Source organism: Mirounga angustirostris, unplaced genomic scaffold (genome assembly GCF_029215605.1).
Source record: "Mirounga angustirostris isolate CCGP_5_RB_7025 unplaced genomic scaffold, mMirAng1.0.hap1 SCAF_15, whole genome shotgun sequence".
Taxonomy (NCBI): Eukaryota; Metazoa; Chordata; class Mammalia; order Carnivora; family Phocidae; genus Mirounga; species Mirounga angustirostris.
Window position 1 is genome coordinate 51201933 of NW_026991723.1, and position 20453 is coordinate 51222385.

The 20453-nt window shown below is 35.3% G+C and overlaps 1 protein-coding gene across 2 annotated transcripts in view; it reads left to right on the forward strand.

The window, feature by feature from the left end:
* Positions 1-20453, forward strand: part of IFT74 (intraflagellar transport 74) — an 88697-nt gene that overhangs the window by 56311 nt on the left and 11933 nt on the right. The window contains exons 14-16 of one of the 2 annotated variants that reach the window (XM_045882499.3): positions 11440-11493; positions 13028-13125; positions 13947-14073. In XM_045882499.3, coding sequence (XP_045738455.1) covers positions 11440-11493; positions 13028-13125; positions 13947-14073 — 279 coding nt within the window. The remainder of the gene's footprint in view (positions 1-11439; positions 11494-13027; positions 13126-13946; positions 14074-20453) is intronic. The other variant, XR_010407928.1, reaches the window with a different exon arrangement.

Here is a 20453-nt window from a genome sequence, read left to right on the forward strand (position 1 = left end):
CCCCTTCATTTTTTTTTTTAATTTTATTATGTTATGTTAGTCACCATACAATACATCATTAGTTTTTGATGTGGTGATCTATGATCCATTGTTTTTGTATAACACCTAGTGCTCCATGCAGTACGTGCCCTCCTTAATTAATACCCATCACCAGGCTAACCAATCCCCCCTCCCCCCTCCCCTCTAAAACCCTGTTTGTTTCTCAGAGTCCATAGTCTCTCATGGTTCATCTCTCCCTCCGATTTCCCTCCCTTCATTTTTCTCTTCCTTCTCCTAATGTCTTCCATGCTATTCCTTATGTTCCACAAATAAGTGAAACCATATGATAATTGACTTTCTCTGCTTGACTTATTTGACTTAGCATAATCTCCTCCAGTCCCATCCATGTTGATGTAAAAGTTGGGTATTCATCCTTTCTGATGGCTGAGTAATATTCCATTGTATATATGGACCACATCTTCTTTATCCATTCATCTGCTGAAGGGCATCTCGGCTCTTTCCACAGTTTGGCTATTGCGGACATTGCTGCTATGAACATTGGGGTGCATAGGGCCCTTCTTTTCACTACAACTGTGTCTTTGGGGTAAATACCCAGGAGTGCAATTGCTGGGTCATAGGGTAGCTCTATTTTTAAATTTTTGAGGAACCTCCACACTGTTTTCCAAAGTGGCTGTACCAAGTTGCATTCCCACCAACAGTGTAAGAGGGTTCTCCTTTCTCCACAACCTCTCCAACATTTGTTGTTTCTTTCCCTGACCATTTTTGCCATTCTAACTGGTGTAAGGTGGTATCTCAATGTGGTTTTAATTCGAATTTCCCTGATGGCTAATGATGATACATCTCCAAAAGCTAGTGAAACAAAAGCAAAAATGAACTTTTGGGACTTCATCAAGATAAAGAGCTTCTGCACAGCAAAGGAAACAGTCAACAAAACAAAGAGGCAACCCAGAGAATAGGAGAAGATATTTGCAAATGACACTACAGATAAAGGGCTCGTATCCAAGATCTATAAAGAACTTCTCAAACTCAACACCCAAAAAACAAATAAGTCAAAAAATGGGCAGAAGATATGAAAAGACACTTATCTGAAGAAGACATACAAATGGCTAACAGACAAATCCCCCCTTCGTTTTTCCCCTCCTGCTATCTTCTTTTTTTTTTTTTTTCTTTTTAACATATAATGTATTACTTGTTTCAGAGGTACAGGTCTGTGATTCAACAGTCTCACACAATTCACAGCGCTCACCAGAGCACATACCCTCCCCAATGTCTATCATCCAGCCACCCCATCCCTCCCACCCCCCACCATTCCAGCAACCCTCAGTTTGTTTCCTGAGATTAAGAATTCCTCATATCAGTGAGGTCAAATGATACATGTCTTTCTCTGATTGACTTATTTCGCTCAGCATAATACCCTCCAGTTCCATCCACGTTGCAAATGGCAAGATCTCATTCCTTTTAATGGCTGCATAATATTACATTGTGTATAATATATACCACATCTTCTTTATCCACTCATCTGTCGATGGACATCTTGGCTCTTTCCACATTTTCGCTGTTGTATAGTAACTTCTTACAAGATATGTCTTCTGGGGCAAGGGAAATAAATGCAAAAATGAACTGTTGGGATTTAATCAAGATAAAAAGCTTCTGCACAGCGAAGGAAATAATCAACAAAACTAAAAGGCAGCCTTCAGAATGGGAGAAGATATTTGCAAATGACATGTCTGATAAAGGGTTAGTATCCAAAATCTGTAAAGAACTTAATCAACTCAGTACCCCCAAAACCAAATATTCCAGTTAAGAAGTGGACAGAAGAAATGAATAGACATTTTTCCAAAGAAGATATAGAGCTGGCTAACAGACACATGGAAAGATGCTCAACATCACTCATCAGGGAAGTACATATCAAAACTACAATGAGATACTACCCACACCTGTCAGAGAATGGCTAAAATTAACAACACAGGAAACAACAGATTGGCAAAGATGCAGAGAAAGGGGAACCTTCTTGCACTGTTGGTGGGAATGCAAACTGGTGCAGCCACTCTGAAAAACAGTATGGAAGTTCCTCAGAAAGTTAAAAATAGAACTACCCTATGATCCAGCAATTGCACTACTAGGTATTTACCCAAAGGATACCAAAACACTGTTTCAAAGGGGCACATGAACCCCGATGTTTATAGTAGCATTATCAACAATAGCCAAATTATGGAAAGAGCCCAAATGTCCCATCATCTGATGAATGGATAAAGAAAATGTGGTATATTTATACACAATGGAATATTACTCAGCCATAAAAATGAATGAAATCTTACCATTTGTAATGACGTGGATGAAACTAGAGAGTATTATGCCAAGTGAAATAAGTCCCTCAGAAAAAGACAAACATTGTATGATTTCACTCATATGTGGAATTTAAGAAATAAAACAGATGAACCTAGAAGGGGAAAAAAGAGAAGCAAACTAGAAAACAGACTCTTAACTATAGAGAATAAACGGAGGTTTCCTGGAGGCGTGGGGAGGGGGGATGTGTTAAATGGGTGATGGATATTAATGAGTTCACTTGTTCAGATGAGCACTGGGTGTTGTATGTAGGTGATGAATCACCAGATTATATACCTGAAACTAATATTACAATGTATGCTAACTGGAATTTAAATAAAAACTGAAAAAATATTGCTTCTGAATGAAAAAGAGAAAGTTATGGAAAAAGCACTATTGTTCTGGGTAAAGAAAAAAAAAACAAAAAATAGATAATAGTAGCCTGTATTCTCATTTAAACAGGATATCCTTTCAAATAAGGATCCTTTTACTTCAAGGTTTACTTCTGACATGTAGCCAAGTAATTTGTTTTTGTAATTGTTGACTTAGAAATTTTTTATTCTCTCCAGAAATTAATACTTGAGAGTTTATATATCTCATATTGAAGCTTCCTCAAAGTAGGTAATGTTTCTTAGTCCACTTAAGTCAGATCCTTACTTTATTCTTCACTATATTACATTAAATTCTAAAAAGAAGAGTGTTACTGTTTTAAAACATGACAAAAACACGGAGTAGGAGCACAAAATAAGTGATCAGTCTTCTATGCAAAATTCTGAAACTTTTGAAATTGGGTTGGTTCTCAGCTTTACCCGACGTTGGCTTAGGTTTAGGCTTTCTCTAGTCTGCTCAGTTAGTTGCCACTTGTCTATCTGCTTACAGCTTTTGAAATTTTATTTCTATTATTTTCTTTTTTAATTTTCCTTATTGCTGGGAGTTTTACCTTTAAAAATTCTTTTTACTATAGTTTTAGTTGAGTTTGGGAGAGGATTAGAATTAACTGTGCATATTCAATTTGCCATCTTTATCAAGAAATTACCAGTTTTATAAGTTTTATAAACTTTACTTAGAATTTCTAGAGTTTTTTAAAAAGATTTTATTTATTTATTTGACAGAGAAAGAGAGACAGCGAGAGAGGGAACACAAGCAGGGGGAGTGGGAGAGGAAGAAGCAGGCTTCCCGCTGAGCAAGGAGCCTGATGCAGGGCTCAATCCCAGGACCCTGGGATCATGACCTGAGCCGAAGGCAGACACTTAACGACTGAGCCACCCATGTGCCCGCAGAATTTCTATAGAGTTTTAATCACCTGAGTATGCTTCATTTTATGGGGGATGTGTGTGTGTGTGTGACCATTCTCATGCTTTCATTAACTGTGCAATTAACCTTAGCATATAGGAGGTTATCCCTTCCTGTTTTAAAAAAAAATTTCCAGGACGCCTGGTTGGCTCAGTAGGTTAAGCATCTGCCTTCGACTCAGGTCATGATCCCAGGGTCCTGGGATCGAGCCCCACATCAGGCTCCCTGCTCAGCAGGGACTCTGCTTCTCCCTCTGCACTCTCTCTCTCTCAATAAATAAATAAAATCTTTAAAATATTTTTTTTCCCTTAAAGACTCCAGTTACTTTATTTTTTAAAATTGTGTGCTTTTAATATAAAAATGTGGTATGTACTCAATGTGAAAAATTCAAGCAATACAAAAGTGTCTGAAAAGTCATCTCCTTTTTCCTCATAGTCATCCCAGTCTTTAGAGTCATCCCAGTCTTTTAAATTATTTACAATTTTATGTTTATAGCATTTTAGACTTTTTCTGTTCATATATAAGCATATGTATTTTAAGATGGAGTAATATATAATTCCTCTGAGGCTGAGTCTTTCATTTAACTATATTTAATGTACATTCTTCCATATGAGGGTATATACTTCATTTTAGAAATAATGGTCAGTGTCAGGGTTTTAAAGCCAGACCAAGAATGGTGCCTGGCACATATTTATTACTCCCAACAACTGTTAGCTGCCATTATCATCTTTGTTATTGTTATGGTTAAATAGTATTCACTGTATCCACATTGACATTTAGGTAGTTTCTAATTTTTCACTACCAAAATAATGTTCCATAAATAACCTTGTTGCATACATGTTTTTTAACTTGCATATTTCTATAGGATAAATTTCTAGAAGTGAAATTATGAGTAGAATGTTACTTATGTTTACAATTTTTATTATTTTTGCTAATTTCTTCCAGAAAAAGTTGTGCCATTTTATACAACCAACAGCAGTATGTGAAAATGCTTCCTCACCAATGTTATTTATAAATTTCTTAATTTTTGTCAGTCAAGAGAATATACAGTTTGGGTGGTTTTTTTTTATTTAAATTCAACTAATTAACATATAATGTATTATTGGTTTCAGAGGTAGAGGTCAGAGAATATATACTTTGACAGTTCACTGTTCCTAAAGGCCTGCATTTGTAGTACTACTGTGATCCACAAGGTGGGGCTAGTTTTCTGGATGTCTACTTACACGGACCAGGCTTGACCAATACAGTTGAAAAAGTACGGTCACATTTTTAAAAAAGTATCTTTTATTTTTAAGCACTTGCCTCTCAAGAAGGATTTTTGGGCATTGTTACTCACTACTAATTATTCCTTCATTTTTAGAGTAGAGTATCTTTCCAAGGATGGATTAGATTGTAAAACCAAATATGTGATTGTTGGTATCAGACATCTAGATATCTAATTGCTACAATGTGATAAATATGTATCATGACAGAAATACATGTGAAGTGCTATAGAATCATTGTATTACTGTCCTAAACTCTGTATAAAGTCATTGTAATTTACTCCATAATTTATATGCTTCTTTGAAGAGTAATAAAAAGGTAAAACATTTTTCTTAGGTTTGTCTATAGAATACTTTTTCATACTTAGGGTTCCATGGCCTAGTTTAGAAGCCTTCATTCTTTGCATATGTCAGGTAATATGGAATTTATAAAGACAGGATAGTTTTATTGACGAGCACAGGTTCTACAACCAGAATGACTAGATTCAAATCTGAGCTGTGCTGTTTTACTGGCTGATCTTGGAATACTATTTGACTTTTTAATACCTTAGTTTCTTCATTTTTATTTTCTATTACTTTTTTAGTTTCTTCATTTTTATTTTTTTAAAGATTTATTTATTTATTAGAGAGAGAGAGCACGTGTGTGAGTAGGGGAGGGGCAGAGGGAGAGAAAGAATCTCATGCAGTCTCCATGCTCAGCACAGAGCCGGACTTGGGGTTCAAACTCATGACCCCGAGATCATGACCTGAGCCAAAATCAAGAGCCAGCTGCTCAACTGACTGAGCCACTGAGGCGCCCCTAGTTCTTTCATTTTTAAAATGGAGATGATAACAGTACCTTCCTACTACTTAGGGTCACTGTGCAGATTAGATGAATGAGGTTTTGTGTGTGTGTGTATGTGTGAGACTGAGAATAGCATACCACGATAATAATGCATATAGTGTTAGTTATTAGCTGTTATTATTAAGGCTATTAATTTATAAACTGAAACTTGAATAACTTTCCTGGAGATTTTTGCAAAACATATTTTAGAAAGTATTTTCCCCAGGATATATAAAATAATCGATTCAGTTTCCAAGTGGTTTATATTCTGGTATCTGAGATGTCAAATGGCATTTATACATTGCCATTCTATAGAGATTCAATATACATTAAATGAAGAAGAATGAATCATTGCTTATTGTTCAATTTGAAGATTGGTTAAACTACATTTTGTATTTTTCATTAGAATGATGGTATTATTTCCAGATCGGGTGCATGAGCACCATCTGTAACAAAATCTTGAGCTCCACCTCATACCTGCTGAGTGTGAAATGCTAGGTTTAGGGTTTAGCAGTTTGTGTTTCAGCAACCCCTCCTTTTGATTCTGATGCATGCTAAAGTTTATAACCACTGCTTTAGGAAATAATTAAGAAGTTACATTGTGTTTAGTACATTCCATGGACTACTTATTATACCATCCAGTTTTATTGACATTACTCTGTTAAAACAAATGTCTTCATGATCCTTTTTCTTTTCTTTGTATGGTGAGGCTTTTAGCAATAATTTCAACTTTTACATATTTAGAGAATTTTTATTATGTATTTTTAAAGTGCTTCCAGTGTGTAGAAATAATATTATCAGACTTGGTCTGCATAGCTGTAAAGAAACTTGCCTGCCAAAATTTAAAACATTTTGCAGAGAATGTGTGGTTGATAAGTTGGATGAAGCCTGAAGCCAAAAGGTAGCTTAAAACATTAAACTTATATGGACTCGTTTTAACATACCAGTTTGATATGCTTGTTTATTACTTACTGCTCTAATGACAGGTGAAAAGTAGGTGGGAGAGAGAAACTGAATATAAAAAGATGGAATTTAATAGGAACCCCAAACTGATTAAAATCGAAGTAGGAAGGGGAAGGAGAAAGTGTCCTGGCTTACTAAAATATGTGAAAATGTTAGCGGAGATTTAAACTGTAACTCAGTATGAATTAATGTGATACAGCCTCCAAAACAGCTGAAATCCTAGGTTGCATTAACAGAAAGATGAATATATAGACGTGGGAAGTGATAGTTTCGAATCCTAAATTTCTTGGCATTATTCTTTCTTTTCCTTTCCTTTCCTTTCCTTCCCTTCCCTTCCCTTCCCTTCCCTTCCCTTCCCTTCCCTTTCCCCTTCCCCTCCCCCTTCCCCCTTTCCCCTTCCCCCTTCTCCTTCCCCTTCCCTTTCCCCTCCGCTCCCCACCGCTCCCCTCCCCTTTCTTGTAGGGAGCAGAGGGAGAGAATCTTAGGTAGGCTCCACACCCAGCACAGAGCCCAGTCTCATGGCCCTGAGATGACCTGAGCCAAAATCAAGCGTTGGACGCTTAACTGACTGAGCCACCCAGGCACCCCTTGGCATTATACTTTAAAAGGGATAAAGAAGAACTGGAACTCACTAAGAGTAGAATGAGCAGAATGGTAGAGACTAAAACCATGTCACATAAGGAACATTCAAAGGTATCGAACACTCAAAGGCACTGGGGAGACTTAGCTTGCCTCAGAAGGACCCCAAGTGCTAGATAGGAAGAATTTGGATATGCAGAAGTCCTTTGGGGTTTTATTCTTGGCCCCCTTCTCTAATTTTATTTTCTGTTTGCTGCGCTTTCACCTCCAAAATCAGTAGGCCTGCCAGTTTGGGGAGCTTGAGGCCAGAAGAGTCATTAGCATATGGCTTTTTATATATTAATCAAGATAGAAGATGGGGGAAAAATGGTACTCAGACCTTCTTCAGGGGCAGAACTACTTCTCAGAATATAAAAGTCAAGATAGCTCTGAAAGCCTAGAATCAAGGGAACACTGGATGGTGGAGAAGAGTCAGATGAACTGGCAGTGAGGACAAAGGAGGCTGTGATGCTCCTCAGTCCCTTGGTAGTGCAAGAAAAGCATATCTCCCTTACTCCACTATCTTTCTATGGCAGAGAGCATCAGAAAACAATGATATCCTCTCTACAGTTTTCCAAGTCTTTTGTAATAGTCCATACCCATTTCTTTTTTCCTCCATGTGAGGGAAAAAAGCCTGAATTTATAGTTTATAATTTGGGGGTACTTGTATTGTAGAGTATAAATGTCTTGAAGGCAAGGGTCCTCTTCATCTCTGTAATTCCTACATTACCTGTTAGAGTGCCTTCCTGATAAATATTTTTCTCTATATAAGAACCTGCTGAAGTCTTTCACCTATCTGCTTATTATTGGACTTCATACATACCTCATTTAGAGCACTTATGTTCCATTGTAACTTTTGGTTTGGTACATCTAATAATTTGTAAGCTCCTCTAGGATAGAGTTGTAACTATCTTGTTCATTTTGATTTCCCCAGCACCTACTACAGTATCTGGCACATAGCAGGCATTCAGTAAATTTGGAATAAATAAATTATGTAGAACTATAATTAGATCAAATGTTAAGAATTTGAGGACAGCTCTAAAATAACCCTTATTTTATCAATGTGCCCTCTTCCTTCTCCTTTGGTCTCCTTGATCTTACTACTTTAGACCCTTTCACTTACCTGCTTTTGCACCTCCAGTGTGACATACTGATTAGCATCCCCAGTATATGATCTTGTCCTCTCCTATGAGAGTAAATCTAAGAATAGATTTGGTAATAACTCCTGTATTTTACCTTAACTTAGGACTGTCCACATCTGTACATTGCTTCTCATGGGCCGCTCAGATATGAATCCTCCAACTGAGAAATCGTAAACTAGAGGAGTTCACTAGTTCCCTGATCTCTTTTCCTCTTAGCAACAGTGATATGGGAAGAGGTTTTATGAAGCTTGGGAATCTACTAAGATATATGAGATCTCTGTCCTATCTAATCCAGCTGGCCAGCCGTGTAGCTGGAGACATTGACCAGATATGTCTTCTAGCTCAATCTGATGACAGTTAAGAACATGGATTTGAGAAGAGAAGAAAGGAATATTCTCCCAGGTTTCTGACTTGGTTGATAAGTCTGTGGCCAAGGACTTCTAAATATAATGGGGAATACGGAGAGGTGCAGACTTTGAAAGGGAAGACTGATGAGTTTAATTATGAATTTACTATTAGGATGTCCTGAAAGATACCCACATGAATGTATCTAGTAAGCAGTTGGATAAAATAATCAGAAAATTAGGGAAAAGGTCAAATAATGTAGTATTAGAAGTCAACTAAAAGCAGAAACCAGAATTTAAATGTAGAAGAAAGGGAAAGCCATGAGAGAAGACATAAGGAATGATCTGAGAGTAAGAAAAACCAAAGAAGTTCCCACCCCAACAACAAAAATACATAAGGAAAAGATTTGAAAAGAAGGAAGAATGTATCAATAGTGTCAGATGTTGCAGGGTGAAATAACTGGGAACTGCCCCTTGGATTTGATAATTAAGGAGTCATAATCTTACTGAGAGAAATTTCATTGGGATGGCAGAAGGAGAAGCCTCATTACAGTATCTTGAGGTCTGATAGCAAGATGAAGAACTTTAAAAAGCATGTACAGGAGATTCTTTTAAGTTTGTAAGAAGAAAGAGATAAGATGGTAGTTAAATTTTTATAAAGCCTAGGATGCAGACCTTCCTCCTAATCCCTTAATGCCTAACCAATCTCTGAAGAGTGGGACTTCTCAGACAACCAGGACGTTCTTAGAAACCTAGGATGTGGCAGGTTCAGCAGAAACTAGCTTTTCTGCTACTTCACATACGTTGTATAACATTTCCATGCATATTACCCTCCTATGGAGGGTATTCCAGCTCTAATTCTTTGTTTCTCACTCAAAAACTATTGCCATAAAGTGAGTGTGAATGGTGACATAATTTTAATTTGTCTGTAATCTATTTTTGAAAAAACTTAATCATATACAAATTTGTTATTAATAACAAAGTCCATGCCTCCATGTAATTCGAGGCTCTACCCCAACTGTCTTACTCTACTTCCTAACTTTAGCCAGTACTTGAAAAAACTGCATAGGAGTTTATACAGAATACAGGCTGACCGTTGCATTTTAACCTCTGCACTGTAACTTTTGGCTCCCCTGATTTTTTTTTTTTTTTTTTTTTTTTGAACCCTTCAAGTTCTTCTAAATGCGCAGCTTCTTATCAGGAACCACCTTAGGAATCTCAAGTCTGTTATTCTCTCCATCCTTACTGGGCATCATCTTAATAAGGTTCCTTAGTTTTTCCAGAATGCTAAAAATTGACTGACTTAGATAAAGAAATTACAGGTTGTTGCAAGCGCAAATTTATTCTGCTTTCTCTACCTGGGACCCTGAGAACACAGGGTCTCACTAGTCTAGGGAAATAGTGGTGTCCTTCCAAAACTCAGTTTTTGTTACACGGAAAATCCTTTTGTTATAGAATAATCACGATCTACCTCTGTTAATGGCCCCTTTATGCTGCTAAAGTGTCCAGCTTCATCCATTTGTCAGGGTCTTGGATTTTTGCCCTTTTAACATGTCTTCCACATATATTAAATGCAACATGTCCAAACCTGTTGTAAGCAACTTGTTCCTAAACTTGCTTCTCTTTTTGGTTAATTATACTACCATGTCTTCAGTTGCCCAAGCCAGAAACCTGAGAGTTATACAAAATCTATTTACTCTGGCTCTTAAGTGACTGGATTGAAAATCTACTTTCCATCCTAATTGCCACTGCTCTACTCCAAGAAACCTTCATCTTTTACCTGGCTTACTGTGACAACCTCCTAACTGGTCATATTGCCTCCAGTATTACTTGCCTTTTATTCATTCAACCAGAAATATTTTTCAGAAATGCAAATTGATCATTTTATTCCCCTGCTTAAAATTCTTCAGTAGTTTTACCATTGTCCTTACATTGTCCAAACTTTTATAATATGTGTCTTATAAGGTCTCTCATCATTTGCCTCCTCTTTGTGCCACTTTTTCACTTCACATTCTCTGCCTCAGCCATACCACTCTTTCAGTTCCTTGTGCTGCCATACTCATCCTCACTTTTGGGTTTCCCTACTTGCAATGCTTTGACTTTGAACCTCTTCTCTGTTTCAACCAGGTAACTCCTATTCATTTGTTCTTTATAATTTAGCTTAACTATTACTTCCTTAGAGAAAATTCCTGGAAATTCCTTAACTAGATAAGTTGTCTTTGTGCTCTTACAGCACCCTTTTGCATACGATAGCAATTCTAATTGCTTGTTCAGTCTTCGTAGACTTTAAGGTCTGTGAGGGAGGTTACTTTGCTATTTTGCCTGCTGTTGTGAGTTATTCAAAGATGGGAATGAACTTTTTGGGGAGCTTATGTTTCCCATCACCAGTAGTGTTCATGTGCAGGTTGAGTGGGTCCAAGTTGGGACTGAAATAGAGAACCATTGGAAAGCATTTAGTCTTTTCCAGTCAGGAGATTTTTTCCGAATTATCAAACATACATACATAGTTGTTTTAAAAGATTGTATGTTAATTAAAAAAATTTCACTGAATTGAAAATATTGAATATTCAATAACTATTGGTATATAGAAAAACCTAAGAAATATTTTACATTTAGAGCACTATGTCTGGAGTTTTTGAAATTGATGTTATATTTTGTATCTCTTATAGGCGAAATGAATCAGAAGTACAAGGAACTAAAAAAACGAGAGGAAAATATGGACAGTAAGTGACCTTACTGATATGAAAATATTCTCAGGTATTTGTTCATGTATACCAAATCAGAGATTTCATTTTGGGAAGATACAGTGGCTAATAATAAATGCAGAAGTATGGACATTCAAAGTATTTGCCTTGAAGAATTAATATCTAGCATAATTTAGGAATGGGTAGAGAATTTTAAAAAGATTTTGCACGTTTGTGTGTGTATGAGTAGTTTTGTGCTAGGGATAGATTCTAAAGCTAGTACTTACATTTATTGTTTGTATAGAGACCACTTACTGATTGAATGTTGAATGTTCTCTTTTTCCTGCTTCACTGTATTCATCTTTAGTATCTTTTGCCTTTTTTTTTAGCTTTTCATAATACTTCCTCTCATTATTTATCAGCCTTTACCAGATCTTGCTACTTGGTTCTGTTACTGACTGTAGCTTTTAGTAGCCTTCTGTTGCAGCTTCTCATTTACTTTTTAAAAATCTTAACTTTGTAAGTAGAGCTTCACTTAAACTTAATTGTGTTGTACATTCATAAATTTTAAAAAATTGATCTTTATTATCTGTTACTGGTTTCCCTTTTTAATAATCATTTTTGCTAGAATGTAAAGTTTTATTGGTCCAATGTTAATTGTTACCTTCATAAAAGCATGCCATAAAGTAGTAATTGCCAACTCTGATTTAACAATATCCCAAGATTTCTTTAAAATCTCAGCAAATACTTGGGGCACCTGGGTGGCTCATTCGTTAACCGTCTGCCTTCGGCTCAGGTCGTGATCCCGGGGTCCTGGGATCGAGCCCCACGTCGGGCTCCCTGCTCAGCGGGAAGCCTGCTTCTCCCTCTGCCTCTGCCCCTGCTTGTGTTCCCTCTCTCGCTGTCTCTCTCCCTCAAATAAATAAATAAAATATTAAAAAAAAAAAAACTCAGCAAGTACCAAAAATTATCTCAAAATTAATTCGTTGTTTCTTGCTAACAGTAAAGTTATTTTAACTGTAAGTTTTTATTTTTGAAAGAGCCATAGAAATACCTTAAGAATATGAAAAAGAGTAAATTACGTACTGATTCTGTATTAGACAAGAGAAAGGAAGATTTCTTAGAATATTTATAATGTGAATAAATTATTTAATTTACTTAGTTGAGATTAATGCAACATTTTAAAGAAAATACTCATTTTCAGATTAGCAACTATTTTCCATATTAAAATTAGTGGCTAATTGTAAGTATGAATAATTATAGATATATCAAGGAGACCTGTAAAAACAGATTTTTTTTATGTTCTCCTTAATATCAGCTGTTACTTCTGAGCCCAAATTTTTAACCTTTAGTTTATTTGTATTAAGATCATAACTATTAAGCTTTAAAAGCTGGAAAGTATGTAGAAATATTCTTATTGAGTAATTTAATTACCCTTGGGTTAATAAAAGATTACATAGTAATAATTGAAAATTTGCTTTGAATTTCTAGAAAGTACTAAGATCTATAGATCAGAACTTATATAGTGTTAACTATATTAACCGTAGCTTCTCATCATATTTTGCATCTGCAGCTTTTATTGAGACTTTTGATGAAACTAAGAATCAGGAACTGGAAAGGAAGGCACAGATAGAAGCCAGCATTGTTGCACTTTTGGAGCATGGTAGTCGAGTGAGTGCCATGTACCTGTCTTAGCGTCCTCATTATTTTTACTGTGATTACCTTTCCAAATACAGCTCAAAGAAATGCAGTGGTTCACTATTGCATCTGTTCATTTAATCTGTTTCCTTTAAATCCCCTTGCTTATTGTTTTATTTCTTTAAGCTATTAATTTTTGTATTTCTAGCAAAATTCATCTATGGATGATAGGGGAAAAGGATGAGATATGTATAATGTCAATTTTTAGCGTAGGTAAGGGGCCAATTCAGAGTAATTATTATGATTTTCTTCCATTGTTGACGTATCTGAACTTGGAGAAGTAACGTTTGCACAGAAACTTCAAAGTCTAGATGTTCTAATGGAAAATGTTGATACATTTTTACACAATCATTTGTATTATGAATAGAAGGGATTCTTTTCTTGTAAGAACCTACAAGAGTATAGGTTATCAAGGAATATCTTGATTCATAAAAAAATGTTTGTTGAGCAGCTACTAATGAGTGGTGGAATAGAAGGAAAAATGTGCAGTCTCTTTTAAATATTCTGTGTGTCTTAAGACTCCAAGCAGTTCTTAAAATAGTGTATTTGAATTTCTTCTACAGTGAGATAAAATTCAGAATTGTTTCTTTTACATTAGCTTTAATTTAGTCTCCTTATTGCAAAAACCTGACTTTTAATCTCACTATATTTTTCTAAACATACATGATAAATAATGTATTTCAAAAAAGAATACCGATTCAGAACATGTAGTTGTTTAGCAGTGTTTTCCAAGAGTTTTCTTGGAGAATCAAATCAGTTGAATTTTTTCCATTTTTATTTCTCTACAAATACAGAATATAAATCGTATGAAACAGATCTCTTCTATCACCAATCAAGAGCTGAAGATGATGCAGGATGATCTCAATTTTAAATCTACGGAAATGCAGAAATCACAAAGTACAGCTAGGAATTTGACTTCAGGTGAGAAAACATAGATTTTAATATCCTGTTTTTTCCTGTAACAAATTGAAACTTTAAAAATTTAATGGTATTTTAGTTGATATTTTTGAAAGGCTGAGAATATAATTTATGATTGCTTATTGCTCTAGTCTTTTATAGCCTCAGAATTTTGTGTGACTTTTCACATCAACTTAATAGTATTTCATTGGGACATTCTGATTCGTTTTTAACATTTACTGAATGCTTGCTCTATGCTTGTGCTATAACGTAGGTACACAGAGATTAAAAAAAAAAAAATCCAGTCTCTTTCCTCAAGGAACTTTCAGCCTGGTGGGATAATGACAAAAATCAACTAAAATATAATGAAACAGTACTATGATAGAAGGATAAGGAGTAACAGAATTACATTGGGTTCCTATCCACCCCAGTCTTGGGTAGTTAGGAGAGGAATCCTCGAGGAAGTAATATTTTAATTATAATTAGTTTCAGCCATTATAACTGACATGATACCAGAGCAACACTCTACAGTAGAAATGTAATGCCAGCCACATATATAATTTCCAATTTCCTAGTAGGTAGGTTATAAAAGTAAACAGACAGGTGAATTTTAATAATATACTTTTGTTTAATTAGTTTATCCAAAAGATTATTGTTTAAACATGTAATCAGTACAAAAATGATCAGTGAGATTTTGCAGTTACAGTCCATCTCAACTTGAGACGAGACAGTCAACTGTTCAAAAGCCGAATGTAGCTAATAACTGTCATTTGGACAGTGCAGATAGAGATTAAAAACAAATACACAAAATAGAGCTTAAAGAGTTTAGGATAGTGTGTCAACTACACTCAAAAAAAAGAATTTAGGATAAAGTCAAAATTTGTGTAGAATCTTTGGTTCTTGAACTGATGGTTTCTAACTATGGGTGTTTTTTATGCTGGTGTGTGGTGACTTTGAATTAGCCATGGTTTTTTTTTTCCTACCTGGAATTACACTGGCAGTTAGTGAAATTATGAGGAATAAAGAATTAATATTTGCTAACTTAAAAATGTTGAGATTCTTTAATTGGAATAATGGACCCACAATATTTATTTATCTGGAATCCCAAAATCTAAAAAGCTCCTGGCAGCAAAACCTGACCTGACCTGAACTGACATGAGGCTATTTATAGTCTTTAATTATCCTACCTAATGTGACTGTTCATAATTTTTGCTGCAGAAATAGTTATGTACTTGATGACAGGATGCTGCCCTAACCCCTGCTGTGGGAGTTATATTATAATATATGTGCTATGTTACTTTTCTAAAATCTGAAGAATTCTGCATTCTAAAATGGAGTTACCTGGGAGTTTTATATAAGGATTATAGACCTATAAAAGTATGCTGAATGTTATCAATATACAGTTGAATTTAGGTTGATGATATAGGTGGATAGTAGTTATTTTATACATTAAAGTATATTTTATCTGCCCAGATTTATTTAGAGTTTGTTTGCTGTAGTTTTATTTGTATATCTGAATTATATGCGAAGAAACTAGAGAAGGTATGTTCTGAATTTGATTTATTGGTTTGACTATCAGAATTTTTTTAATTGTAATAAAAAACACATAACATAAAATATATCATCTTAACCATTAACCATAAGTACAGTGTTGAGCAACAGATGTCTAGAACTTTTTCATCTTGCAAAACTGAAACTTCTACCCATTGAACAACTGTCCATTTCCCTCTCATCCCCGTCCTCTGCTAACCACATTCTACTTTGTTTCTATGAGTTTGACTACTCTGAGTACCTCTTATAAGTGAAGTCATGCAATATTTGTCTTTTTGTGAATGGATATTTTACTTACCATAATGTCCTCGAGGTTCATCAGTGTTGTAACATGTGACAGGATTTCCTTTTTTTAAAGGCTGAATAATATTCTATAGAATGTATGTATTACACTTTTTATTCATTCATTGATGACATTTAGGTTGTTTTTACCTCTCGGTTATTGTGATTCATGCTGTAATGAACATGGGTGTGCAAATATCTCTTTGAGATCTTTTCAGATATGAGTATTTTTACATCTTTATTTTCTTCTTTCTATAAGCCAAAGAATTTTATCTTTAATTATTCCATCTAGGAAATCTCTGTTTTGTGTTTTAGATGGTAGTTTTAAGGTTTTCATTTATCTAAAGTCAATTTCAATTTAAAGTTTTTGCCTCCTTTAAGCTGTCTTTGTATAATGACTGTTAAGAAACACATTTTTTAAAAAGTAAATATCAATACCAGGAAATGAATTCAATTATAAGGACTTTGATCCTTTCATACTTTTATACTTTGTGTTTACATTTGCTTTTAAAAACTAGTCATTATATTTTCTCCAGTGATGTAGGGTTGAAAAGAATGAGAACTGGCTTTAATTTTATTCGAGTTTATTACTATGATAAGGGTTTTACTGAAAATTTTCTTTATTAAGGTTTGAATTTTCTGGCCCTTACGATTAATTTCATTCACTCAGTTATTTTTAAGTGTTAATTTAAACCAAGCATATAAATTATTTTCCCTCTCTTTCCTTAACACCATCCCCCATCAACATTTTCTTGTATCTAGAAGTCACCATAAGAAGTCTATACTATTCGGGGCGCTTGGGTGGCTCAGTCGGTTAAGCGTCTGCCTTCTGCTCAGGTTATAACTGCCTTCGGCTCAGGTCATGATCCCAGAGTCCTGGGATCGAGCCCTGCATCCGGCTCCCTGCTCAGAGGGCAGCCTGCTTCTCCCTCTCCCACTCCCACTCCTCCTGCTTGTGTTCCCTCTCTCGCTGTCTCTCTCTCTGTCAAATAAATAAATAAAATCTTAAAAAAAAAAAAAGAAAAAGTCTATACTATCCTTGTTCACCTTTCAGAGATAATGAATTTTACATTCCCACTTGTGAATTGCCTCCCTTTGGCTCTTGCATTTATAATTGGAAATTATATAGAACTTATATAGACTTTATATAATTCTATATAATTAAAAACAATTCTATATAATTAAAAATTAAATTAAAAATTAAAATCAGGAAAATCAGGGTTGTGTAGGGTTGATTTTCTTCGTGTACTCTGTTTCTTAATGAGCCAATATTATTCCCAAAGGGACAAAATTATTTCTTGGAGGGAGAGTAAAAAAATCTTGAATATAATGGTTTGTGGCCCCCCAAAAGGGTCACTGTACAAGTTTCATGGGAGGGTGGTGATTAGCAAAAAAATAGTCTACAGAAGACTCCTTGGGGGGACAATAATGGGGAAAAAAGAGATTGCAAAACACTGGTGTAATGCATGAGTAAAGAGGCAAGGAATCTGTCAGCAATAGTTTTTATTTATATTTTTGGAAAGGAAACTCCAGGGAATAAACAAATGCACTGATGGCAGAATATTTCAGAAACATTTCCCCATGTCAAAGTGGTTCCTTCTGAGATTTTGCTACTATGTACACACTGCTTAGTAAACTTTGCAACTTCATAGCATATCAGAAGGAACTAGTCTGCATCCTCTTCCTGTCTCTTCCCTTGGAGAAGTTTTTAGCTTTTCAAGGGGACCTGCTGTTAAAGGAAGATAAACTTTACCCTATACCAACCAACCATTTTCTCCCTTTCTCTAGGAAAAGCAGTTTGTATAGCTCCTAAATGTATGTCCCTAATAGATCTTCAAATTAAACTTCAGTTAGAGTTCAATAACATTTCACTGAACAGTCAAAATATACAAGCTACATACATTTTCTTTTTGGAGCATTGAAACACCATAAGCCTCAGTGACTTTGATTTAGCACTTTGATTTTCATTTTAATTGTTTTCAACCCTAGTTGAGATATGAATCCAACAAAACACACTCAAAACATTTAAGTCCATATATCCATATGTTTTTTTATAACATATATGTCAGTATGTTTGGATTTTAAGACTCTTCAAGGGACAAAAGGAAATGCTCAAGTTTAATTATACCAATTTCAATTTGGTTGGGAAAAACTTCCTTTCTTAAATCACTGTCTTTTGAAGGCTTAAAAAAACTATTTGATAGTTTATGCTCTATGATAATTGTTATACAGAGAGAGTCATTCAATTTTGAACATGATATTTTTACTGTAATGTTACCTTCCACCTATATTTTAATCCATAATCTCTCTGGTTTCATAGGTAGAAGAAGAAGGTTTAATAGCAGCTTTGTATTTGATTTTCCCATTAGAGAATCTGTATAGATAATAAAACTCAATTCCAAGTAAATTTTGCTAAATTTTATATGAAGAAACCAACTTAATGCCTTCCCCACATAGAGGGAGACATCATGGTAAGAGGGCAACAAAGTGCCAAAATCCACGCATAAACTCTATTCAGATCCTAATCTGACTAGTGAACTATGTAAGCATTTGGGTAAACTTTAGGGGCCCTAGAAAAAAGCAGCAGTTAGAAGTTGAAAGAACTGAGTACAGAGATTTTACATACTGCCTACTCCAAAGGAGAAAAGTTTAGGGTTTTAGTTCAGCAAAGTTTATTGCTCATTATAAGTCAACACTTTTCAAAGGAGCACAATATAATCCAGAATCTCTACAACATGTCATTTAAAGTGTCAATTATACTATAAAAATTTATAGGAAAATTGAATCAAGGGGAAAAACAGTTAATAAACATTAAGCCTAAGATAATCCAGATGTTGAAATTAACAGAAGACTTTAAGCGTTTAGAAACATATTTAAGGATTTAAAGGAAAATAAAATCATAACAGATGAGCAGATGGAGAATCCCACAGAAAAATAAAAATTACAAAAGAGAACCAAGTGAAGAGTCAGTGAACTTGAGGATCAATAAAAATAATATAATCTGGAGAAGAAATAAAAATGAGTAGAACCTAAATGATCTGTGGGACAGTTTCAGGCAGTCTGACATACATATAATTGGAGTCCCAGAAGGAGTGGAGGCACAGAGAATAGGGGAGAAAAGATAGTTGAAGAAACAATAATGGCTGAAAATTTCCCAAATTTGATGAAAAACCAAGTTCTACAGATATAAGAAGCTCATTGAACCCCAAACATGATTGATACTAAAAATCCCTTACCTAAGCCCATCATAGTTAAACTGCAAAAATGCAACATAAAGAAAAAATAATGAAAAATGCCAGAGAAAAATAATACATATGTACAGGGAATAATACATCCCACTATAAGATTAAACTTTGTTATTTTATTATAAAAATCTTTCACCCCTAAATCTCTAACTAATAAAAGAAAGATGTTCACATTTGGCTTTTAATACTCTGAAATATCACCGTATTTTTATGAGGCTATTCATATCCCTACTTTAAAAGAGAGGTAAAGTGAAAGCGAAGTGTTCAAGGATGAAAATGTATCACTACATGCCTCTGTATACAAACAAGTAACTGTTTGGGATATTAGGATTATTGTCATACCTAGCCCTGGGAACATAGGAGAGGGGAAACTAGCTTAGGCAGGTTTGAATTCAGATACCTTCATCTGGATGTGCATGATATATATATGTATTTCAGCTCCATTTTAGTATCCATTTTTTTGTTTGCTCTAATCACATTTTACTTGGATAGCTATAAGAAAAGCAAAACAAAGAATGATGCCTGGGGAAGTCTGAATAGCAAAATTGAGCAAGTGTTACTGTTCCTTTTCTCATAGCTCACTATTCCTCATTGAGGCATCTTTCTGAATCATTAACATTTGCTGTTTTAAAAATGAACCTTTCAGGGTGCCTGGGTGGCTCAGATGGTTGGGCATCTGCCTTCAGCTCAGGTCATGGTCCCAGGGTCCTGGGATCGAATCCCACATCAGGCTCCCTGCTAGGCGGGGAGCCTGCTTCTCCCTCTGCCTCTGCCTCTCTCTCTCTCTCTCTCTGACTCTCATGAATAAATAAATAAAACATTAAAAAAAATGAACCTTTCATAAACATGATAATATCACTCAGCAAAAAAAAGAAAAAAAATAATATCACTCAGCACCAAAGCCTGACTGGCTGTGTGACCTTGGGCAAATGACCTTTCTGATGGGGCTCCTGGGTGGCTCAGTCAGTTAAGTGTCTGCCTTCAGCTCAGGTTATGATCCCAGGGTCCTGGGATGAACCTCATGTCAGGCTCTCTGCTCAGTGGGGAGCCTGCTTCTCCTTCTCCCTCTGCCTGCCTCTCTCCCTCTCTCTCTGTCAAATAAATAAATAAAATCTTAAAAAAAAAATTACCTTTCTAAATTTCAGTTTCATCATATAACATTTACCTCCTAAGGCTGTTAAGAAAAGTAGAAGAGATAACGTAAAGCCAGGCACATTTCAGGTACTCAATAATATTGGTTCCCTCCATTACTTTTCTTTCACTTTAAAAAAGAACTTTTTTGGGACACCTGGGTGGCTCCATTGGTTAAGCATCTGCCTTAGGCTT